The 26,438-nt window shown below is 43.0% G+C and overlaps 1 protein-coding gene across 11 annotated transcripts in view; it reads right to left on the bottom strand.

The window, feature by feature from the left end:
- Znf532 (zinc finger protein 532) overlaps positions 1–26,438 on the bottom strand; it is a 109,509-nt gene that overhangs the window by 39,327 nt on the left and 43,744 nt on the right. For 8 of the 11 annotated variants that reach the window (XM_047525903.1, XM_047525904.1, XM_047525907.1 and 5 more), the window contains 3 exons: positions 21,666–24,025; positions 9,529–9,710; positions 4,916–5,092 (listed from right to left, as the gene is read on the bottom strand). In XM_047525903.1, the coding sequence (XP_047381859.1) occupies positions 4,916–5,092; positions 9,529–9,710; positions 21,666–24,008 (2,702 nt within the window). In that variant the 5' untranslated portion in view covers positions 24,009–24,025. Of the gene's footprint in view, positions 1–4,915; positions 5,093–9,528; positions 9,711–21,665; positions 24,026–25,264; positions 25,387–25,619; positions 25,700–26,438 lie in introns of those variants that run through there. The other 3 variants (XM_047525908.1, XM_047525913.1, XM_047525914.1) reach the window with 3 other exon arrangements.

Here is a 26,438-nt window from a genome sequence, read left to right as displayed (position 1 = left end):
CACACTTTCAGAAATAACTTCCATGAGAAATGGCAGGCTCTCATGTTCCTCACACCACACTCCTTTGGGGAGGGTTTGTTTGTTTTACGTGTTGTCTTATACTTACTAATAGGGAAAGTATAAATGAGATAATTTACTTATTAGCATATTTCTGAGGAATCTTGGGATCAAGTGGTTGGGATGTTACTGGAATACCTCCCACAAAACACTACTAAGCAGAGAGAGGGATGTGGTGACGTGTCAGTGGAGGAACCAGGAGATGAGGAAGGCGGACATCACTCTAAGGGGCAGGACAGGGGAACAAGGCCTGAGGCGCGGGCGAGCACAGCATCTCTTCTGAGGCCCTACAAGAGTGCGTGTCCTGAGCCCAGCTGCAAGAAAACAGCGATGGACTGGGTGGGTCATCCCAGGATGACAGGCCTGTGTCCTCTTTTGGAGGAGGGGTGTCTGAGCAACAATTCCAGATGTAAGGATGGGGAAAAGACAGGACGACTAAATGCAAAGGGTGTACCCAGATTAGGATCTTGGACATGAAAAGAAAATTACACTGGAGGCCATTTATGAACTGGAAGACACTGTAATCAACACCCACTTCCTGAGAGCAGCTATGTGGTGATGACTGACATGAGTGTCCTTTCCAGGGGGAGGAACTGGACACAAAGAAGCACCGAAGTCATGATGCCCCACTGCTCCTAAATATGCTAGTGGCCAAGGGGCAGGATACAAGAACAATGGGAGGGACCAAATACTGTAAATGACAACAACCAGGGCACGTGGGTGAAAGGGATGCCTAAGTTCTAGTAAATTCTCCCCACGTGTTGCAGGACAGAAACTATTACAAACTGCTGCTAACGTTTGGAAAAATAAGTAAAGGTACCACAAAGCTCAGAGGCATGGATTTTAGGGGTGGATCATAAAGATGGAGCCGACTTTCCGACAATAACCGAGAAGGCCCAGGGAGGCAGTCTGCCAGGCAAGGGTGGGAGAGGTTTTCCAGGCAGGGAGGAACAACTCAGTGCTAAGGGAACTCTGCACATGCACAGCACGCGGGGACAGAGAACCCCGGTGTGATGGGGTCCCTAGAGTGACAGGGGAGGGTGCTACTGAGCTGTGAAGGGCTTGGGAAGCCAACCATAAAACTAACACCATATGTAAGACATGCAAGTGGCAGGATTAACTATACCATAACACAGAAGGGAGGGGACAGCGGGAGGAAAGGAAGAGAAGAGGAGAGAAGAGAGGGAGGTGGGGAGGGAAAAAGAAAAGAACAGAAACTAAACCCAAACGCTTTCATTTGGGTCAAATTTACAACAGCCAAAACTCCCTGGAATGCTACACTTGAACTAGGTGTAAAGACAAATGCATAATGGACTCTAAGCCTTGAAATTGCTGCCATACACCCCACATTACCACTGACTGAATCCCACTAGGCAAGAAGTACTGTCCTTCATATCATACACCCAATCCGCACACCCAAGGTAGGTGGACTTTCACTCATGCCAGTTCCCAGACAGCACACTAACACTTAGATTAGAAAGTTCAATTCATGTTAAATAAACCCCAGGGCCATGGTTCAAATTCAGCTGTTTCTGAGACCTGAACAGTCCTCTACCATGCCGATATTCTAATCTTGCATGCCTTAGTTCATAAGAACTCGTTAAAAAATTGTCTCTTATACAATTCTCAATTTTTGGAGTTCTCATTTCTCCACTGACATACATTTAGAAATAGCAAATAAAAGGAAGGCACAGCAAAAGAAACTGCAGCTAATCAGATGTCAAGGAAAAATTAGAAGACAAAATTTTATCCCTATAAAAGACAGAGGTGGATGCTGAAAATGAATCTTGACTTATCTAGAAGATTAAGGGGTGTCCAAAGGTTCCTTTTAAACAGCAGAGAAATATGTCTGCCCAAACACTGAAAAGCAAGAAACAAGGGGCTTCCAACAGTACCTGACACTCAGTGAACACTATGAAAGTATGGTGAAGTCAAAATCTTGCATGGAGCTTTTCAAAATGAGGTGCTAGGGTTGCAGGCCTCTATGGTGTATTTTCAAATATCCATGTATTCACTAAATAAAGTGGGAATTATTTTATTACTAATCATTAAAAATTAGTGCAAATCATGTGTAATTTTAGATCATTTGTAAAACACCTGTCAATAAAACCCAGCTGGAAGATTTCAGGCTCAAGTTCCTTTGGAATAGGGACTACTTACTCATTTTGAACTTAATGCCAAAATAAAGCTTTTGGGTCAAATGCAGGCCAAGCAGCTACAGGATGAGAAGTTTCACAGAGGTTGGAACTGGAACAGGTGGCAAGGGAAGCACTGCCTCAGGCTCCAGCCACATGGGCCCACAAGCCCCTCAGAGTTAAATCAGCAGCACCCTTTGCTATAGACAAGCTATAAGCAAAGACTCAATGCAGCCCAGGGTCAGCCACACATCTAACTAATACTAACTTACACTTCACTGGTGTGTGAATTTTATTTGCCGTTTCATCTGCAAATTTGTTTTAGTTTTATAGTTTAAACCATAATAGTTTATAACCAATTTTAGGCCTGGACTTGTTAAAGTATCATGGGAGTAAAAAAATTTTTAAAAATAGGGGAATGATTTTCTCCTAAGTAGTAGTCTCCCCTAACCCCCAGGAGACAATGTTCCAAGATGCCCAGTGGATGCCTGAAGCCTCAGATAGTATCAAGCCCTATAATTTACTGCTTTTCCATCTTAACAGCATTTATCACGCACTTCGGCTGTAACGTTTGATGGACAACCACAAAACTAGCACTGATTTGTTTATTTGGTTTTCCTTCATAATTTCACAAATAGATCTTAGCAACCTCAACATATATATATTTTTTCCTTCCCTATTAAGGTCAAAAACTTTCACCCCTTCATTTAAAGGTAGCACCTTAGGCTTCTCTTTGGGACATCTGAATTGACAGTATCGCTCGCTATACTTGAGCTTTAGGTTCATTATTAAGTAAAATAAAGGTTACCTGGTCACAAAGGTCACCTGACTGTGGTACCTTTCCATCAAAGTCCATCCACTAACCAAGCTAGTCACTAGTGACAAACAAGTCAGCAGCACACACAGTGTGGACACACTTAATAAAGGGATTTGTGTCCTGACAGAGCAGGAAGGTGGGAGATTCAATATAAATTGTCTTTCTAGAATTTCCATTTAATATTTTCAAATCGTGGTTGACCACAGATAACTAAGACCAAAGAAAATAAAACTGTAGGTGCAGGGGGCAGGGAGTGGGGTGACTACTGTGCTAAAATATGAGAAATACTGTTTTAGCTTATTTTAACCATCTGCTGCCCTATATTCTCAGGTTAAAACTCCTGTGCTAGATTTCAGACAATAAAGTTTCATTTATTTGAACAGAGAATCAAACAACTATATTCATGCGAGAAAAAGTTTGCATTAGTACCCAGAAGTTTTACTTTCATCAACACTGAAGACACTAACATTCACTGATCCCTGTCTTCATAGTCAATATACCAAGGTGCACATGGATTCCCCAAACTGCAATTGATTTCACTCTGAGAATCAATATACAAAAAGTCAGAGTGAAAGTCCTAGTAGTATAAAATCAGATTTGAATAATTTTTTAACAAACAGTTACTTTTAAGGTATTCAATACTTTTTCCAAAACTAAATATTATAGTAAGAGCCAGATATATAGAGAGAGAAAGAGCAAGAAAAATATAGATATTATATCACATACCTGCAACTTCTCCCCAGTAGTTCCTTGATAAAGCAGTTATGGGGAAAAATACACCAACAGGGGCTGGGATTGTGACTCAGTGGTAGAGCATTTGCCGAGCATGTGTGAGGCACAGGGTTGTATTCTCAGGATCACATAAATAAATAAAGTAAATAAAGGTCCATGGACAACTAAAAAAATATTTAAAAGAAAATGCACCAACAGATTTGGACAACAAATCCAGCCTCATGTAATGATCAAACTCTACACTACAAATGAATCCAGGAATAAAATGAACACAGCCAGAAGCAATTAGCCAGTGCCATGTCCACGAGGGGCAGAAGCAATACGGGAAGGAGCAAATGCTTAGAGCCTGCCGCACAGGGCCACATGAGGTACACTTTGGTTTGTTGTTTGTTTTTTAAATTTTTACGTGGTGCTGAGGCTTAGAACCCAGTGCCTCACACATGTTAGGCAAGAGCTCTACCACTGAGCTATAAGTACAGCCCTAAGCTACACATTTTTAGATACGTTATCTCGTCTTCTCTCACAAACCCTGGGATGTAAGCATTACCCCCACTTTAGAGGAGAGAAAACAGCAGTCAAGACAAGTAAGCAACAGTCGGAGGCTATGAGGCAGCAAGCGGTGGGATTCTCCCCAGTCCGGCCCCTGTGCCCTCCCCTTCCCATCTGCTGAAGGGTCACCCCATTATTATTCCACAAAGCAACAAACAGTAAAATCAGGAGGAAGATGAAGGCAAAAACAAACTTTAATTCTAATTATTAAGGACTTATGCTGGCTTTGGAATTAAATTTATAACCAGTGTCTTAAGTTGACTTCACTTTCATAAACATTTCTGGGGAAAGTGTATAGAAACTATACAAAAATTTAAAGTGGACAGGCTGTTGTTGTTGTTTTACTATTCTCCTAGAAGTTGAAGTCACCTAAAGAATAAAATAAGTATTCACTTGTTCAGCAAAAATTCCTGACAAGAACCTGAATAATAAGTGACATTTTTGGACAAGGACTTTACCTGGAAAAAATAGAAAGGTTTGGGTGAGCTATGATTTGTATTTATAGAGCATCAAAATCAGCATTGCTGCATAAATAATCAGATGTTAAATGTAACTGACAGAACAACCACCTCCTCTAAATGACTATTCCGCAGTGGAATAAACATGAGAAGTCAGTGTGACTTACTTTGGTTCTCCTATCTTGATGCCAGGATGCTGTGTATAGGAGTGGGAATGTGTACTCGGGGCAGACTTAAACGCCATTGGGCAGATAGGGCACTTGTAGAAGACTTCACAGTGAGAGCCTTGAATGTGAGACTTCAGTGCAGCCACATCAGAGTACACAACATTGCAATGTACACATCTGTCAGAAAAACAACACAGTTGTTAGCACAGACCACTAAACACATGACTTGGCTGTTGAAGAACTAGGTAGAATGAACATATTTTATAGCCCCTTTGAGTTCCCAATGGCTTTTTGGGGGTATTTTGCTTATTTTCTATTTTCACCAGATTAAACTTTTTCTACATGATTAAGAGGGAAGATCATGAAAAAGAAAAATGAAACTCAGGTGAGTTTTTTGGGCATCTTTACAGTTTCTAGAAATGATGTCCCTACTCCAGACTATGGTGAGAATAATAGATTATTACAACCAGATCAAGACCAAAGAACACAGCAAGACACCATGACTCTTGCCTTTGGGGAGGACTTCCTTGTGCTAAATTCTGGCACCAGGGACTAGGGTTTCCCACCCTTCCCAATATCCAAATGGCATTTCCGGTAGAAGACACCTCCACAATCTAACTGCACACCTTGACAGAGGGCAGAGGACAATGAGCACTGGCCTAGAAGCTGTAACCCACTGTCTCCTGGTACACACTATGCAGTCACTGTATGGTAACCCATAGGGTGGATGGAGGTCAACCACCTAGAATTTTTGTGTCCTGAAAATAAATGAATATACCTGCATTTGTTTTTAAAATTACATGAATTATAAGCTTCTCAAAAATCAGCATCTCTTTAAAAAATTCCCTCCTAGCTAATCTCATTTTTCTTAATTTCTTTTCCCCCGCCCATTTTCTTCTTTTCCTCCTCTTTTTTTCTCTTTTTTGCTGTAGTGGGAATTGAACCCAGGGGCACTCTACCAGAGCTACATCCCCCAGCCCTTTTTATTTTGAGACAGTGTCTCCCCTAAATTGCCCAGGCAGCCTTTGAACTTGCAATCCTCCCACCTCAGCCTCCCAAAGGAGCTAGGATTACAGGCGTGCCACACCATGCCTGGCTTTACTTCTTGAATTTCTAAATAATTTGACAAGTAACTCAATCTAACCCCACAGAAACAAACTATAAAATTAAGAAACGTTTCTCCCTTACCTCATCTTTTTCATACAAGGACTCTCAACAACACTTACGACTCCTCCTATATGATGGCAGAGTCTTCTTTGTTCATAACTGGAAATCAGTTAAGAGTGGTCTCGCTGTAGACCCTTAGGAATCTCCAAAGATATACCTCAAGTGCAACTGAACACGTGTTCCTGGACATGTGTACGTGAGTCACCTGGGGGAGGAAGGCTCAGATAGGGCCCACCATCCCAGAATCAGTGCCCAGGGACTTCTAGCAACCTAAGACATCTCTATTCTAGAAGTTCCCTTCCAAATCATAGAAAGATGCTTCTAAAGTCACACGTAAGTGGCATGTTGTGAATTATATGTGTTCAATAAATCATGCCATATTGAATTTGCAAGCAGTTTTAAGTTGCAATTAACACATTAGCATTTTCAATGTCTTAAGGCATAATGTTCAGCAACACAAGCACCAAAAACTCAGATAACAACAGGAAAATAGAAGGAAAGCTTCACTATGCTATCTACTGGAACTGTAATCTCAAGCAAAAGAGGAGTCACACAAGCATACTGAAATTCTTCTGGGTTAACTGACTGTGTTCTTGTGAACAGGTTAATGTTGCTCTGTGAGCCAGTTACTCATGTGTAAAATGGCAAACATTGGAAGAGAGCAGTGTTAGCCCTTCCCCACCCTATAAGTCTATGATCTCAAGGAAAAGGGGGAACCACGTCAAACAAGAAGATGGGTTACTAACGAAAACCCAGGATACACCATGCCATGAACCACAAATAAAGATCTTCCCATCAAATGCAGGAAGGTGGTATTCAAAGTGCAAAATACCAAGGAAGGACAAAAAGGAGCAGAATAAAAGCTTAATCCCACGAAATCACTGTGACTAGAAGATTCAATCTATACAAAGAACAAAGAAGTTAAAGTGTCTAAACTACAGGTGGCATTTTTTGAGGCAGAAGGAAGTGGCAATGACTCCTCCAAAAAGCACGATGGGGGTCAAGAGAAAGCCCTCCTTAAATTGAGAAAAGAAAGCAGGGAATGTTTAATAAAGTTCTAAGAAAGGACAACACTGTAAAGCATCTGCCCTGAGGGGACAGAGAGGTTTAAGGCAACAGAAATCATCAGGGAATGCAAATGAGAGGCACAAAGAAACAGAAGTTAAAGAGCTCCCAGTCTTCCAATGCTACTAAAAATCCTGTATATTGAGAAATATGTAGTATACCGAGTGCTTTATATTCTGGGTACTACTACTCAATGTTCTTTATTTTTTGAATATTTTTAAAATGTTTATGGTGAAGTATGTAATCCCATAATTAATAATCCTCTTATTAGATTAGAACATGTGTACCACAGAGGCAAGAAAATTCAGAACAATACTTGATTTTTATCAATATTTGTCAAGTTAACCAGGAGTTGGGGTCACTGACCCCTCAGTATTCAGGAGATGCAGAATGAACAATGGGGGAGGGTGCACCTACATGGGGTGGGGGGGACAAAACAAAACAAAACAAAACAAAGGCAGTCATGGGAACCACTGAGACTTCTCTGGCTATAGAATAACAGACTGAAAATGATTAACCATGGAGCCCTGTGGGAGAGAGAAGCACTGGAGGGCCAAGCCCCAGTCAAATATCAGAATGGACCATTATTTACAACAGCAGGAAAAGAAGTGACAGTTAAAAATCTTTATTTGTCTTCTAAAGAAGAAAAAAACTAATTAAACTTCATAATAAACAGTATATTTTTACAGGTCACAGATCCTCGAGTTCAGGGGTAGAGGAAAGATAATCTATACTTAACACAAAACTTCTAGTAAAATTTGGAAATCTGTAATTCAAAGCACCACATTTAAGCAACTCTGTAGATGGGGCAAAAGCAAAGCACAGTGTCTCATCTTCCAAGACAAGTGACTGCTTTCAGGCTGCGCGAGAGGTATTTTAACCTATAGAAGGTACCAGAAACGGCTACTTTCTCATTCACTCCACCAAGATGTGCTTTCATTATATCAGAAGAACAAGGTAGGAGTCTGAGGGGAGCCTGGCTTGAGAGCAAGAGAAGCAACAGCACTTGCGGAATCGGCAGAGAGGCTTTCTACTGTTACACTCAGGATCCTTAGGAGGGAGCTTCTAAGAGTTCTGAAACGTGGCAGGAAGAACCAAAGGATTTGCCTGCTTGGCCTTTGTGGATCCAAGGTACCCGATTATCTTGTTTAGCTCTGTAAAATCCCAGGGGAGCCACTAAAGGCAGGCATTCCACCAAGTTTATTCTCTGCAGCAGAGAAAATACATGAATTTCTATACAATCAGTTATGGACAAAACTAATACAAAAATCCCTGGTTTCTTGATTTCTAAACCAAAAATTTTCTAACAGAATAGATCCAATCAATAAAACATTTGTGCATTAAAATTTGGAGGCATGGGCTGAAAATAGAAGGTCAGTCTCATATTTTAGTGTTAGGAAAATGGGGAGAGCCACCCAGGAATAAATGATACCATAACTTAAGTTTAAATGAAATAAAATCATCAAATCATACCAACCAGATCTTGTTTTTATAAAATGCAACTGGATTACAACTAAAAAAACCCTACTGCCTGTTAACATTCCGTTATTAAAGCTACCAAATAACCAATGTTAAGATAAACATATAATACAGTAATACCTCTATTAACAAAGACACTGTTATCAATGACAAGTTCTCCTGGGGGATTTTAATCAAATCAAAATAAAAGTGGCACATGAATGCATTTTAGAAGGTCATAAAGTACAGCATAAAGTCCAGTACCTCATCTCTCAACACTAGCTACACTAGCCTTGAATTTGGCAGATGTTGTAAAATACACATCCACGAATCTTCAGGGACAGTGAAAGGGACCATAATTAAGGTATACAGAAGAGACAAATGAAAAACCTGGACGTACTTGGGTACAAGGAGGAGAAGAGAAGGTTATTTGAAGTGGAAGTCTCTTCCAAAAAGAGTGATGTTAGAAAAGCACATACACTAGATCCTTCCGCAGGGATAAAGTAACCAACCACCACACCACTTCTATCTTCACTAGCAAAGCAGAAGTGTTGAGAGGTGCATACATGCATGATATTCTTGCACGGGTTAAAATGCGGGGAATGTGACAAAAAAAAAGTAGGTTTAAAGGGTGCAGAAAGAAAAGGCTAAGGTCAGTCAATCAAAGCCAAACCTCCACACATGTGCACTTTGGCTACAACGATGGGCCTACTTCCTCAGCTTTGTGCGGAGCAGCAGGGCCAATGTTACATTAAAAGGATTTAAACAGATCAACTCTACTACAAACCAACTAAGTTCCTAGAGGACCTGTTAATTGAGGTATCACTGTACCACCTTGAGAACTGTGAGCTCAGACCACTCCAACAGCAGTGTAGTTATAAGTGAACGAGCTGAACTTGCACATAAGTGAATGTTATACTAACCGAAAACCAACTCTCCGAGTGTAGTGCAGACAGTTCTTGGTGACGTGGGTCTGGAAGTGCACCGACCTGCAGATGGCCCCACACTCAGGGCAGGTGTAGGGAGATTTGTGCTGATGGATTCTCTGGTGGGATGCGTAACTGCACTGGTTAGGAAGCAGCATCTGGCAGATAGTGCAAGTCTTCTAAATAAACCAAAGGGGGAAACAGGGTTGGTCCTGCTAAGTTTTTTCTAATAGGCAAAGAACCTTGGTTAAACCTCACAGTAATTATACTTCTCTAATTTCAAACGCTACAGTAATTGATTCTAAGCCCAAGGGAAATGCAAAACTTGAAAATTACATGTTCAATGGAAAATTCTTTACTCTGTAAAACAAAAATAATCTCTACTATGTAGACAGATTTGTCTCAAAATATGAGTTAAAGAGAACACCAGCTTTAAATAGTTCCAATTTTATTATTTTTAAATTTTCTTTAAGGCGAAGAAAAGATATTAGGAAAGCTATTCTTGTGAATTACGTTAGCAATTCAACTTTTCAGGTAAGATAGTAAGTTCATGGGTATATTATCTTGATGGCAGTCACAGTTTCCACAGTTCATAAACTTTCTTCAAAATTACAAAAATTAAACAGAGGCTAATCCAGTTTCTTTTTTTCTCCCCGTCACTTCAGTTATTTAAAATCTGAAATACAGGAATGCAAAAGGATGGCCATTAGTTTTCTCTTTGCACTTAAATTGGTCTTACATGGATGAACTGGCCATAATATGATTTATAATTAAAATTAATGAACTCTAGCTCAGATACATGAGTTTAGAGATTAAATTTAAATTTTATAGAGCTTAAGATCTGATTACATACAAAATGAAAACTGAAATCCTCTTTGAAAAAGGTTCTGTATCATTAACTATCCACGAAAAACCAAAATCACTATTTTACTTCCCTTTACATGTAAGTACCAAACACAGTCTATTTTTAAAACACAAAACCAAAAACTTAAAATGTAAACTGAAGACTTATTACTTCCACCCTGAAAATATACTCAACATAGCATATGAGATAAAATGTGTTTGAATTCTTTTTAAACATTCATGCAAAAACAAGTACCTACTATCTTCTAAAATACACAACTCTAATTAAAGTCAAAGTCTCAAAATTTATAGATTTTTTCTAAGATTTAAAACCCCTTATATTGACAACAGAGCTAGAAATTTTTAAAAGACTTTTTTGATGCTCTGGGTTCAATTCCCAGTAAACCTCTCCCCCAAACCACCCCCAAAAAAACGCTTATATCCTTCTAGTTTTCGAAGCAAGCCCAACTTAAAACTTAAGGTTTAAACTACAGTGACTTAGACCAAGAAAAATAGAAAACTCACTTGAAAATTCTCTTGGTTTTCTCCTGAAAGGACTAAAGTACAAATTTTATCCCATAAAATGTTTATTATAATCATAAAATAAGAACATTACAGGCAGCTTTGATGAGGTTAGTGTCATTTAAAAATAGCATTCCTTTTCTAATAACATATTTCAAAGGTTAAACAAGCCACAAGGAAAACCAATCAACAGATTCATTAATTACAACATTCTGTTAACGTCTACATTATCACCAGTAATCATTTGTTTCTTTGAACTAAAGTTTTCTATCTACCTCCACATAGTCATTGATCCCAGGCACCCAATTACGATGAATAGCTTTTCACAGGCATCTTAAAATGTCTTAACTTACTTGGGAATAAAATTCAGATTTTCAGTACTAAAAGAAGTCAAAAGACATTATATATCTACACATATACACATTTATGCATATATACATACACATACATTATATGAATGTGTGTATATATAATATATAAATATAGACTGCCCCATTTCACCATAAGCCAAGTGGTGAACTGGGTACATAAATAAGTTTAAATACACCATCTCATTTATTTCTCAGAAAAATCTGTGAAGTAGATAACATTTCCATTTTACAGGTGAAGAAAGGAGGCTAGCAAAGTTAAGAAACTCTCCGGAGGCCCCCAGCTTTAAGTGCAAGAACCAGCATTTGAACCAGGCTCTTCTCAATCCAGAGGCATCTTGACAGAGGGGCAGGAGGAGGTCACAGGGAATGAACAACAAAAATGCACAGGATTTAAAAACTATTAGCAAATACACTGAATGCCAAGGATGACCACGTTATATGAGGGTTAGAAATCAGATCCCCTCCCCCACAGACTCTGTTACGAAAGTAATGTAATTTTTATAATAGGAAAAAAATAACACCTGAAAGGGAAGAAGGTGTATTTCCTAAAAGCTGAAAAAACCTTTCACCGGGATATGATTCAATTGGTTACCCCGCACAACACAAAATGCACAGTGCACCGCTGAAGTGCTTCTCCACCGTCACTAGTCACTGTCCTGTCACTGTCCTGCCTCCCGCGCTGCAGGAACCTGCACTCGTCCATGTACCCGCTGAGGCTCTTCACTCACACGGTAAGAAGGACTGGGAGAAAGGGAGCCAGGACGACTACAGCCTCAAATCAAAGTGCTTCCTTTCACTTTCTGCACTGGCTGAAATGGTGCATGTGGGCATCTGGGAATGGCGCTGGGACTCAGAGACCTTACCTGTGCTCCTCACAGACATGTGTGCATTCTTGTGCATACACTGCATCTACTCCTGCGTTCCACTTCAAGAAAAGGGAGGGGTGTTGGTTGTAGACACTTTCCTCCTCCACGCTCGCTCAGTACCAGTACTTTCAAACTGGTATATCGTTCACTTATCTGTCCTCCCTCCAGTTATGTAACTGTACCTGTTACAGAAAACATGTCATCCAGCTCCCCGGGACAGTGGTGATGGGTTTTCACAGCACAAAGGGGGCATATTCCACTGGCTTTTCTGGAAAGCTCTGAATTCATAACAAAAATGCAATCTCTAGATTTAGGGAATGCATTTGAGCAGGGGAACAGACAAGGATTTCTCCGTAGGCTACAAGAATTTGGCTTTCCCTTTCTTTTTTTTTTGTTTTTGTTTTTGTTTTTGTTTTTAATCAAGGAAACTAAAATATACCTGAAAATTCTAACTCTTCATTGCACAAATTGAGACTACTTACTAGAAGAAAGCAGTTCATCTGACAGTAGCTGTCTTAAAGAGAAGAAAGCATGATAAAATGCACTCGAGTGGTTTCATGTGTCTCCTGACATCCAATTTATGCTATCAGAAAATGGATGTTTTCAATATCTAGGTAACAAACAGCTAATTTCTACTTGGGGCAGCTTCATTTGCTCGGGGAACTATTAAAAGCAGATATTACTTTTCAATAGCATCACACAGTACTAGAAAGCTATACGAAGACAAGCCTGAAAAGTAATCACACCCCGTGCTTTACAATTACTCTGCTAAGCACTTTCAGCCCAGTTGTGGCACTGAAACTGATCACCGGTTAGTAAATACAGGCTGGGGGAAGGGAAAGGAGCCATGATGGCTTGCAAGGAGTCAGAAAGTGGAGCTCAGCACTCTCTTCCCGTAAGTGAGGAAATGTCTGAGTAACAAGGAAAATAAGTCTACATGTTTCAATTCATACTTCAAGCAGAAAAACAGCCTCAGAAAGGTACAAAGCGAGGGTGAGAAAGGCTGGAGAAACATGAGCAAACATATCTAATATTTACGCTCAACTTCAAATGGACCAGTGCCTGCAACAGCATGAAACACTGGATCCAAAGGCCCAACACTGCCAGCTCAGCAGTCAGACAGATGCCAAGTAAATTACTGTCGCCTCATTAGCAACAGTTTCATGATCTCTGTCTACAATATAATTACCAAAAAATAGTAATAATAAAGCATACCAGTTTGCTTTCTGGCTTTCGATTTCATCCAAATTCACAAAAAGAACACAAAGAAAACATTTTATTTCGGATCTCAAGTGGGAATAATGCTGCATATACCCTTTGTTCCCAAAACTAGCTAGTGGTAGTTTTGACCTCAAGTCATTGGTCACAATCAAAATCCCTAACAAGAGTTCACTGTTAAACAAGCAAATTTACAGAAAACTGTATGGTTGACGCATGTGACTAAGATGATCATCACTGGAGGACCTAGGTACACTGGGCTGGTAACACTAAAATACAAACCGGGACAGAACTAGTCAGAACAAAATAAAATTCCAGTACTTCAGAAAGCAGGATCCAACACCAAGAGTCAAGAGTCTTTAGCTCATAATATCATCAAGGAGGAGCAGGGGGTCCAGTTTTCAAAGAATACTGCCTAAGCAGAGTACATCTAGAAAGAAGAACTGGCAGGGACTGTTCAAAAGAATTTAATATTTGCTCTGATGTGTTAATGACACCTGAAACTAAAATGAATCAGCAATCTGAAAATGAGGACCACTGTGGATACGTAACCTTTATCGGCACTCTTGAAGCCAATATGGTGGAACCCCAAGGTCTGTTCTCATGCAATTCCTGAGCTCCTACCAGCTCTAAAATTCTATGGTTCTATATCCTAAGAAATCTGCGTGACGTGGGAAGATAAAGAAACAGCAGTAAAGAAAGCTTGCTCTGAATCCTGGTTCTGCCACTAAGTGGACATTTGTTTTTCCAATTGTAAAATAAAGAGTAGACCAAAGGACCTATCACATGTGGCTAATGTAGATTCCATAGAAAGAAAATAGATTTTAACAAATAACAGGGTACAGCATCCATTTCCAGTCTGTACTTGGCTAAATTCAATCACGGTTTTACTAAGAGATGAAGCAACGACAAACCAATGTTTAAATATCAATTATTAAAGTTATAGAAATCTAGAGCCATCAGCTCCTGAGTAACTCAGGGAGAGGCGCAGGCCCCTCCAGCCTTAGCCAGCTGCACACTCTCTCAAGGTGCCCCGCAAAAAAGATTATAAATCACACAGGTCACAGCAGGAATCCACAATGGGGCCAGATTTACTGATGTGAAAAAGTCAACTGCCCCTGAGCTCCCCTTTCACTGCTCTGAAGGGCCTGGGACCCACCCCTCAGCTGCCACCACCTCCTCTGTAGGGAAAGTGCACGTGGGCAGGCCAGTCTAACCTCCGTCTGTGCATGCTTTAGGTGCCTGGACCACATCACCTGCCATGTATGATAAAACTCCAAGACTCAGATAGAGGCGTGGGGAACGTCAGCAAAGAGGGCCCAGGCCACCCTGTATGTCAGCCCAGTCCTCCCCGAGACTGCACCAGGGTGCAGCTGAGCAGAGCCAGCTCCCGAGGAGGCGCCCCTGATGCTCTAGGCATTGCTACTGCTGTACAGATCAGCCACAGAACGGTGGGGGAAGACAGCAGCCGGCAAAGCAGAGCTCAGCAAATGCCACCAAATCTCCCTTCAGGCGTGACAGATGGGCATGCCCTTGGAAGGCTGATCACCCAGGCAAGGGAGGCGGTGGGGGGAGATGGACCAGCAGAAACAGCCCACGTTCACAGGATGGGAGCCCTCACCAGGTTCACCGGGTTTAGAGAAGCACAGCGGAAACAGGACACATGACAAAACAGAAGAAAGAGAGAATCAAAGATAAAAAGAAGAGCAGCGTGCAGGGATGGAGCCTGGTGGAGAGCACTTGCTTGCCTGCAAGCAACAGGCCCTGGATCCACCCCAGAACCAGAAAAAGATGGGCCTTGAGCTAACCCAAGAAAAGGCTGCCATTAGGAGAAACACCTGGGACTGAGCTCACCAGAGTAGGGAAGAGGGGCGATCCTCCTTCCTGACTGCTTTCACAGCTGGGGATGAGGATAAGGAGGCTGACACTGGGCAATTCAGACAACTGCAATTCAGAGAAATCCCAGAGAGGCGGACAGAACAGGAAGGAAGCCTAACTCCAAAAACCAGGCGAGAATTCCTGCCTAAAAGCCCTAGGCAGAGGCAAGGTGGTTAGAATTTCTCCCTAAAGACTGGAAAGCTACACTAGCACCTCTAAAAAAGTGGCGTGGAACTTGTACTTCCAGGAAAGGGAATGAAAGCACCTTTCCCTACCCTTCCCATGAGTACTACTAGAAACCCTGAGCGTTACAAGTAACACTCACAAAAGGACCCTGAGCGCAGGGAGCAAGAAGGCAGGCCGGTAATGGGCCCCAGGATGAGGGAGTGCGAGGCTGGGGCTCCCCCATTTCTTCCAGCCTTGCACATCCAGACTAGAGCTCAAGAAGCTGGCAGCCCAGAAATGCCAACGGGCAGAGACAAAAACCCCACCAACAGCCTGCTCTCTGCTGCCAAAGGAACAGGAAAGGGCAGCCTCGGGAAACAGGAAATGTTCAGATAACTACGCTCCACTCCAGCCAAACCCCACAGAAACCAGCCGCCCCACCAACCCATGCCAGACTCCACCCTCCTGAGAAAGCAAGGAGGTGTCCCAACAGCCCTGCCCAGATGGTGTCAGAGTGGCAGACAGAAGGGGCCTTGATAATGAGCCTCCCCCAGCATAGGGAGTATGAAAAATAAAATGCCCCCAAAGAGATCTCTGGGCCCAAATAATTTCACTGGAGAATTCACCAAACATTGAATTATACATACTCTCATCCAGAAAACAGAAAAGGAAGGAACATTCTCAATTCATTATATAAGCTAGTATCAAACTACCCCAAACCCAACAAGGAGAGAAGAAAAAAAGAAGCACTCATGAACATAGATGCCCCTTGGCAATGCCAGGTGCAGTGCATGTCTGTAATTCCAGCTACTCAGGAGGCTGAGGCAGGAGGATCACAAATTCAAGGTTAGCCTATGGAACTTAGTAAGACCCTGTTTCAAAATAAATTTTTGTTTTTCAATCAGGGGGTCCTGGGGATGTAGCTCATTGATAGAGCTCTCCCAGGCTCAAACCCCAGTTCTATCAAAAAACAAAAACAAAACTGTAACAAAATCTTAGCAAATATAATTCACAATATAGAAAAATAATTATGTAGCCTGATCAAGTGGGATTCATTCCAGGATGCAAGGCTGTTTCAATATCTGAAAAATCAATATAATTTACACCTAAAATATTCAGAAACTAATAAATAAGTTTAAAAGAATCACAGGATACACAATAAATATACCAAACCTGATAGTATTTCTATATGTCATTAATGAATATGTTTACACCGAAAATAAAATACCATTTACATTGCTTCCAAAAAAAGAAGTTTGGCCTGGTACATGTAGCTCAGTAGCAGAGTGCATGCCAGGCATGCATAAGACTCTGGGTTCTATCCCCAGCATCCCAAAAAAAAGACAGGGAAGGAAAGAAGGAAAAGTAAATCAACAAAACATGAACAGAACTTATATAACCAAAATAAACCAAAGAAGAGCTTTAAAATGGAGAGCCTGAGTTCACAGACTTAAAAGTCAATACAGTGAAGGCTGTTTCTCTCCCAAATTGACATATAAGTTTAATGCAAGTCCTGTCTAAATATCAGCAAGATTTCTGAAGACAGACAAGATTATTCTAAAACTTATATGGAAAGGCAAAAGAACGGGAACAGCTGAAATGATTCTGAGAAAGAACAAGGTCTGCTGGGTGTGAATATACTACATGGTTACGGTGCTCAAGGTTGGTGCAGTGCTGGAGGGCACAGGTGGGTTTGGGCAGAACAAAAAAGCCAGAGGTGGCCCCCACACAAGCACACCCAACTGACCCCCGGCACCTGACAAAGGCACACAGACAGTTCACTGGAAGAGAGAGCCTTTTCCGTAAGTGGTGTTTGAGAAAGTGGACACACAAGAGCAGAAAAAGAAACTCACCAAGTCTATATCTTATGCAAAAATTAACTCCAAGCAGCTCACAGGCTTAACGTAAAACACAAAACTAAAATCCTTCAGAAATCCAGGAGAAATTCTTCAGGATCTAGGACTAGGCAGAAAGTTCTGGACACCAAGAGCACAAGCCATAAAAAAGAAAATTGACAAATTGGGCCTCATTATAGTTTACTTTTTTTTTTTGCTTGGCCAGGGACTTGTTAGGAGGACAAGGAGATAAGCTGCCACCTGGAGAAAAGACCTGCAACTACATACCCAACAAACGGCTCGTATCTGCACTGATATCAAGAGCTCATGACCTCAGTGGTTTTAAAAAAAAAAATCTAATTAGAAAAGGGGCAAAAGATAGGAAGAGACTTCACCTAACAGGGTATATAGAGAGCAAACCCATAAAAAGACATTCACCATCATTAGTCAACGGGGAAACAAAACCACAATGAAATAACACTACATACCTATCAGATAAGCTACAATAAAATTAAAAATGGTACCCTATCAAATGCTGGCAAAGATGCAGAGAATGGGATGACTCACACAGTGTATGGGAACAGCCACTCTGGAAATTAGTTTCTTAAGAACCTAACATGCCAATACCATACAGTCCAGCAATTACACTCCTGGGCATTTACCCTGGAGAAATAAAAGCTACATTCACACAAAAACCTGAAATGTTCAGAGCAGCTGTGTTCATAAGAGTCCCAAACTGGAAACAATGCAGATGTCTTTCAAAGAGTGTCTGATTGTAAACAAACTGGTACAACCACATGATGCAATACCATGCAGCAATAAAGAGCAAAAAATGACAGAGGGTCCCCAACTTGAAATGGTTTGACATGCGATTTTTTTAAATGTTTTTTATAGTTGTCGATGGACCTTTATTTGTTTAGAGGTGGTGCTGAGGATCAAACCCAGTGCCTCACACATGCTAGACAAGTGCTCTACCATTGAGTCACAACCCCACCCCTGACCTATAATTTTTGATGTCCAAAAGTGATGCACATTCACTGAAACCACACCTGGAAGTTTTGAATCTTTTTATCTTTTCCCAAGTTAGCAATATATATAGTCTGATATTCTCTCAAAATGCTGGCAGTGGCGGCCAGCGAGTCACAGCTACCTGTTAGCCATGTGATCACAAAAGGACACAACACTCTACAGTGCCCTGCTGCTAAGCTAGGACGTTGGGTAAGTTAGGAGTATTCTGTGCATTTTTTACTTTTGTGATATTTTCAACCTATGATAGGTTTATGGAGAACATAACCCCATCATAAGTCAAGGAGCATCTGTACATATATAGGCAACAACCTGAATGCATCTCCAGGGGATTATGTGAGGGAAAAAAAGGGTTATATACCATGCGGTTCCATCTATGGCATTCCTGAAATGAAACAAATGGCGATCACCGGGGTTACGGGTGGGGCGACAACAGGAGCGACTCTGATGGTGAACTGTTCCTTTTCTTGACTCACTGGCATCCACATCCTGATGTGAGACTGTTCTAGAGTTCTATGAACTCTTACCATCGGGGGAGCCGGATGAAGGGTGCATAGGACCTCTCTGGATTAATGCTTCCACAAATCTAAAATATCTCGGAATAAAAAGAAAAGGAAGAAAGATCCCACACTACTGCCACCGCACTAGTCCGCTTTTCTCCAGGCCTGTGGTGATCCTGCTGGTCTAGCCACCACCCAAGGTCAGCCAATTCCTACCCTCCGAACTGTATCACAGGGGGCCAGGTCAGTTCAGGAACCTACTGTGAATGGTTCTCTGAGACGAGTGTGCAGACTGAAGGGACCCAAGACAGATCTCCCAAGAGCCACGGGTTATAGGAACAAGGTTTTGCTCCCTGGGGGCCCAACCTCAAAGGGCAAGGCTGCAGTGAGGCCTTGGGGAAGTCCTCACAAATGTGGGGTAAAGAGCCCTTTGTCTCTCAACCACCCATGAGTTACCAAGAACAGGGAGGTCAACAGGAAAATGGAAGGTAACATTTCAAACTCAGGGACACAGGAGGCGACAGAGCAAAGAAGGGGTTGGCCAAGGTTAGGGTACTGGGGAGGCCACTGGCTCAACTTCTAAATTTTGTGAGAAGACAAAAGTGTTCTAAGTGCCAATCTCAGACAGGAAATATTTTTATAGGAGGACTTTTTCCCAAGTGAGTTTAAGTTCACAGACTGTACACTAGCCAAGGGCCATGTGATGAGCAGACTGGATGACCGAAGGCAGACCACTCCCATTCACTAGGTCCTGCTGTCTTACTGCGGCTCCACACCCACTATCACGCTTACCCAGTGCCACACCGGGTGGCAGCAAGGGTGAGGAGTGCCCTAATTCCCGCATGACGAAGCTAGGACGACAGCCACACGTACCCAGCTGGCCTCCAAGGCAAGTCTGACTGTGAGTGCAGAAAGGGAAGCAGCTGGCTGCTGAGGCAGAACCAGAGTCCCCACCGGGGTTCACACAGAACCACGGCCACACCTGAGGTGGACAGAGCTTGTGGAGGGGTCTTCTGGGTCAAGACTGCAGTGAGCTGCGGGGGAACAGGCAGGAGGAGAAGGTAACAAGGGGCATTCCAGTCTCCAGCCCTGAGGCCCTGGCTATGCAATCCCACGAAGCTCACTGAATCCTCCCCTTGGGGGTGCTGGGTGGGTGACTCAGGCAGGCCTAAATGGAGAAAGGAAATGGAATGAGGGTCCAAGTTTGCTTGATGTATATCTAGCCTTAGAGCTAAAACAGAGTAAGGCAGGTACTCATTCCTTAGGATTCCAGGTGACATAGCTGACCTACACGTTTTACGTGTCCCAGCAAAATACAAAAGTGACAACAAAGCAACCACCACGAGAGATAGCCGTCGTCCTCCAGAGCAAGACCACATGCGTTTGAGCCCACCTTACTGCTGAGTCTAAGAAGTCCACAGAGAACAGAAACGGGGAAATACGAGAACAAGAAAGATGTCTGCATCTTTGTTCATGTCCTTCAATGTTCCTGGAGAAGGAGGGGTCCCAGAATAGACAGCCACATCTGAGGGGAGCGCCAAACTGGACCTGGCAACTAGGGACCTGCGGGAACCCTCCAAGGCCAGCAGGGAGCCCACCAACCAGAAGCTGGATCTGGGACAAACACTGGAATAAATGGCTTTGAGGCTTTCTTTTTCTTCTTTTACGGCATTCTTTTAAGATGAAAAGAAATACTACCCTTTTAATGAAGAGACAAGACAAGAGGGCATCCAGATAGAGCCCAAGCATCATCACTAGGACCCACTAAGTCACAGCAATCGCTCCAGACCACAGAGCTGCTTCTCTTCTGAAAGCACGCGTCAGTCGGAGCCAGGGCCACATTCAACATGCAAACCTGCAAGAACACTGTCAAAACTCTCATCACTTCTGTTGCCACTATACTGAAAACCCATGGAAAAACACTGAGGCATGCTTGATCTTTTGTTCCCAAATTCTAAATCCTACAAATAACAACCCAGTTGTTACCCTTGAAGAGCCAATCACCAAAACTACCAGACTTCTTGACCAAGCACCTGCCTCCTGATGAACAAGAAATCTAAGGAAGACCACCTGTCCACTGGATCTCCATAAAGACAGGCAGTCTTAGCTCACACTGGCGCCCCCTCCCACTTCGAATTCCACTCATTTGCTGATTCGGACAATACCATCTATTTCTCCAGCTGGAAAGTATTTTAGCATGTCCAATTATTTCCAAATAGTAGGTGTATTTGTTAAACATTTAATATATAACTACAAGTTGTCTCAGGAAGAAAAGTAAATGATAGAAATAAAAAGATGACGTCCATTATAAAAGATATTTCACTACAAAAACACAAAAGCTGCAAACACACACAAAGGTATTCCGTTTACATAGAAATGGGTTTTGTCATTTGTAGCTTCCACTCACTGCAGTAAAGAACATTACAGAACACACTGCCAAACCATCTTACGTAGACATGCCATAAAAGTGGGTATGCATTGTACGTTTATGAAAACCATTTCAGTATTATAAATAATAACAAGTAATTTTTAAATTTCAAAACTGTCACTAATAACTCAGGAACTGATGACATCACCCAACTTGACCACTTAACACAATGGGATGACAATGTAATTTTACAGCTAAATCCAGACTCCAACGTATACTCCAATGACCAATTACCTAAACCTAACTACCATAACTAAGCCAGCACATACACTTTTTCTCTAGCTAAAAGAACCATCTTTGTGGTACAACATTGCTTCCATTCAATAGAAACAATCCTTCTGCTCTCCGGTGCTTACCTGCATACATGCGCGCGCACACCCGTCCCCATAACTGCACTGCCACCCCTAAAATCAAGACATCTTATCCAGCACTCACAGCTACAGACTCATCACTGAAACACCAAAATTTAAATGATACTCTACTTGTCCACTCGTATCTGCAGCCTGCTGGAAATGTGTGGCCAGCGACGTCTCGTCCTGGAAGACTTCGTTACACTCCAAACATTTGAGACTGTGTCTACAGAGTTTGGAGGGGTCTTCGTCTAGGGGCATAGCTGGGGTGATGGGTGTGCTTGAAGGAGCTGATATGACTGTCCCAGTTATGCCAGACTGGATTTTTGTTACAGTGTGTGTGCCAGCTCCCACAGAGCTCTGCGGAGTGGAAGATGAAGCGGAAGTATTGCTAGACGGAGAAACTATCATTTGATCTGCTGGGACTGGCTTTAAAATTAAGTGGGAGCACTGCATTACCACTCCTTTCTCCTTATGCCCACGAGCATGGGAAAGGAGGCTGCATTTGTTGTAAAAAACGAGGTTCTTTGTACAATGGTTGCACGTTACTTCAATGCGCACACTACGCCTGTCGTAGTGCTGGGTCAGGCTCTTTTCCAGTGCGAAGGAGTCCCCGCACTCCAAGCACTTGTACCCACGCGTCGGTAACGTGATCCCTGCGTTGGCGGGAGGACTGAGGTTTGGGATGTAAACTGGGACTGGATTGACACTGCTCAGCACCTTGTTGAAAGCTTCCACCACAGAACTCTGCAAGGACGACACCACCTGGACCCGAGACACCTTTTTGGGTGGTTGTGAGGCCGCTGCATTGATTATTGCCTGCTTTATTTGTTGCTGAGGTTTGGTTAGCACTTGGCGGAGTTCAGAGGTGGCCTGGGCACCCTGAGGCAGAAGGTTAAGGTTGGCAAGGTGCACAGTCTTTGGCACGAGTTTGGCATTGGCCAGGCTGGACGCCGGCACCACAACAGTTTGCTGCTGGATGGCGTTGGCGGCTTTAATGATGGCGCTGCTGGCGCTCTGAACAGAGGCAGCAGATATGACTGTGGCTTTCACCGTTGTGTTATTAGCAAGCTTCAAATTGATGACTTGGGACCCTGCCGTCTTGACAGCAGACACAGGGAGAAAAGCAGTGGCCACAGGCTTGATGGTGACCTGTTTGGGGGTCAGTTCTGCAGGGGAAACTGCATTGGTAACAACGGCTGACTGGAGAGGCGCCCTGGGGGGAGAGGAAAGGACAGCAGCCGATGCTGGAGACGAGAGGAGGGACGTCACAGAGGCCATGACGGACGCCGTCTGCTCGGAAGGCTTCTTCACGGAGTCGAGATCCACTTCGGGCAACACCCTCGTCACAGTTCTCTTGATCTCGCCCGAAGACGTCTTGATGGTTTTGATGCGAACCTTGGGGATGGCTGGCGTGGGTCCTGCAGGAGAGGACGGGGAGCCTTTGCTGCTGTTCTCGCTGGACACACTCCGGGGACTGTCCGGTGGCTTTAGGGAGGCTTTCTTGGTGCCATCGATGAGACTCTGGGATTCGGGAGACTTGTCAGCGGCTCTCGGGCTGTCATTAACATCTTTTGGTAACGGAGAGGATTCCCTGGAGTTGGCCACAGGCTCCTTGCTGCAGTCCGAGGCCGCCTTCTTGGCGCTCAGGGCTGCAATGGCGGCTATGCAGGAGGACAGCTTGGAGGACGACTTGGTCTTGGAGGGCGCGAGGCCAGTGAGGCTCGCCTCGCTCTTCTCGGAGCTCAGCTTCCCCTCGAGGACCCTGTTCTCAAGCACCTTTTCAGAGTTCTCCTTCAACTTGTCCTCCACTTTCCTGACTTTAAAAGGTTCATAAACACTCAGATTTATGGAATTGGCTTCTGTTTCTCTCTTAACTTTGTTTTTATCTACACTGCCTGATGGGGAGATTCCCGTTTTGCTGGGGTTCTCCCCTGCAAGCACCTTCAGTTTATCGTAGTCCTGCGGGGGAACGGACCCCGTCAGCACATTCGGTCGGAAGCCTGAGCGCACGTCCTCCTTATCAGGGGGGTCGTCCACCTCTATTTTCTCATCGTCATCGAACTCTTCAGCACTTGAGATGGGGCTGAACTGGCTGAACGTGGAGTCTTTCAGAGACACCTCTGAGACAGGCGCGTCTCCTTTCAAGGACTTGGCTCCATCTTTACCATAACCGTCAAGCGAGGACGCAGTGAGAAACCCATTATGCAAGCCGTTGCCTGTGGGGTTGTGGCCGTCCTTCTCGGTGCCCTCCGAGGAGTCGATGTTGCGAACGTTCTTCACGATCACGCTGACACCCACGTCAGAAGAGGAGGGCGTGTGAGAGTCCTCATCCCCGTGGGCATTCTGCTTGATGTGGCTCTCATGGTCATCGTGTCCAGACTCAATAGCTGCTTTGGGATCGACCATATCTGGGATGTCAAATGCTGCCAGGAGGTCATCAAAGTCTGGGGTCTTCATATCCCCCATGGTCATGAATTTGATCAGATGTTCTGTTAAAGGAACAGAAAAGAACTCCATCAGCAATTAACATGTGCACTGATGAGTCAGTCTCGCTGCGGAGTGTACACCAATGTCTGAGGATCACCAAGGAAGCGCAAGTTGGCCAATGCACTTGGCGTAACAGAGAATATGTACCGAATCCACTTTTTATAGCTTCAAAAGTAACCCCTCCAAAATGCTCTCCAATATCACCAGTGTGACTCCTATCTAATGAGAAGGAAGTCAGCCAACACTGCATAGCTCAGAAAGGCAGGTTTTGGTATAGCAACTAAAAAGCTGTCACTTATCACTGTTTCCATACAGACCGACTTCCAAACATATTTTGAACTTGAAAGCATTTAATTCCACAGCAAAATTATCAGTATCATAGTCACCATCAGATTTGGGATACTATAATATAGCAAATAGATTAAAATCAAAAAAACAGCTCAGTGGTAGAGTGCTTGCCTAGCATGTGTGAGGCAGTGGGTTCGATCCCTGGCACCACATATAAATAAATAAGATAAAGGTACTGTGTCCGTATACAACTAGAAATATTTTTTTAATTATAAATTTCAATATTCATTCACAGAAGAAAAAAATGGGCACCCAAACCCACCACAGGATATCCACTACTAAGTTCCACATGGGATTTTTTTAAAAATCCCTAATGAGTCAATTCTATTCATATTTATTTAATCCTAACTTTCCCTATTATGCTAAAATAGAAACACTCCTGGCTGGGTATGGTGGTGCACGCCTGTAAACCCAGTGACTAGAGAGGATGAGGCAAAAGGAACCCAAGTTCAAGACTGGCCTCAGCAACTTTGTGAAGCCCCAAGCAACTTAGTGAGATTCTGTCTCAAAATAAAAAGAACTAGGGATGTAGCTCAGTGGTTAAGTGACTCTGGGTTCAATTCCCAGTGTTAGCAAATAAATAAATAAAAGAAGCACTCCTGGATGGAAGGACAGAGTTTAGGAAAATGGATAGTCACAGCCATTACTAAAGATGAAAGGGAAACACATGCAGTGCTCATAGTCTTTAAAGGGGCCCTTCACCCCACTTGCAGAGGCCAAGTGACAGTGGGGATCAAGTACAATTTCCACTTCAGGGGAGATCATCCTGCTCTCTGAACCCCAACGGACTCATCGTCCAATGCTATTATTTCCTGGCACGTCCTCCAGTGCGTGTGAGCTTGTCTTACTGGCCTGTGAGCTGCCTGAGGACGCTAACGATGCCAGATCATTACCTGGTCTAAGTCAAGGCCAGAAGCTGGATTTAGAACAGAAGAACAGGTGTGGGCCCAGCTCTGCCCCTAGAACTCTGAGACCCTCAGAAGTAGTGGAACCTCTTTGGAGTTGGTCCTTCTTTCTGCAGAAAGAGCAAGTAGCCAGAAAGAGAAGGAAAGGGAAGAGGGAAGAAGAAAGAAGAGGGGAAGATAGGAAAGGAAGGAAAAGAGAAAGGGAGGGTGGGGAGAAAGAGAAGAGATTAAAAGGGAGGGAAGAGAAGGAGGAACTGAACAAGTGACAAAGTCAGAAGCGAGGAGAGTTACCACTGACAGGCGACTGCAAAGGAAGAGTGAGCCTAGCCCCGTGAGCACACACCCGGCGCCTCAGGATTCACCGTGCTTTTCCTCCACTAAATCTGTTGGAATGGCTCCCTGGGATGCTGTCTTCCACGTTTTACTGAAGTACTTATGCTTTTTTTTTTTTCTTGTACAATCCGTAAAAGATGGAGCATTCCTGATGAAAGGAACAACACTGGGGTCAGGGATCTGATCCTGAATGTGCATCCCTGTGAAAACTGATAAACCACAAATGCACGACTCGCTCTGGGAATACTTGACTTGGGTTGGCAAAACCCACTGAGGATGAAATAAACACCTGAAATATAAATCACCTTCCATTTGCACATGTCTCGGTCACACAGAGCTGAGGAAATCTTGGTATAATTTCCTCCCAGTGGTTTGCTTAGCTTTGAAGCAAACTGGTCACTATTCTCTGCCTGCTCCACCAGACTGGAAATTAAATACCTGAGCCTCAAACCACTACCAAGATAAAAGATGCTTAGGAAACAAAATATTAACATTTCTAAAGTGATATTGATGTGAAAATATCCATGAGAAGTCATACCCAGGAGAAAAGTGTGATTATTTTTTTTAAATGAAATTGAACATTTAAACTGCAAAATGTGGGGAATGAAAAATCTGTCAGATACTATATCCACACAAGAATCCACCCATGTACGAATAATCTTGAATGCCACCACTTTCGTTTTCACACTGCCATTGTAAATTGAATGCCACAATAAAGCTGCATAAGCAGAGTATCCCTGTGGTTTTTCTTTACCAACCATGTGGCTCTAGGTTATAGGCCACCATTTTTTGAAAACTCATGATAAAGAATCACAACCCACTCTCGGCC

Source organism: Sciurus carolinensis, chromosome 15 (assembly GCF_902686445.1).
Source record: "Sciurus carolinensis chromosome 15, mSciCar1.2, whole genome shotgun sequence".
Classification (NCBI taxonomy): domain Eukaryota; kingdom Metazoa; phylum Chordata; class Mammalia; order Rodentia; family Sciuridae; genus Sciurus; species Sciurus carolinensis.
This window is presented reverse-complemented; position numbering and strand designations above follow the sequence as displayed.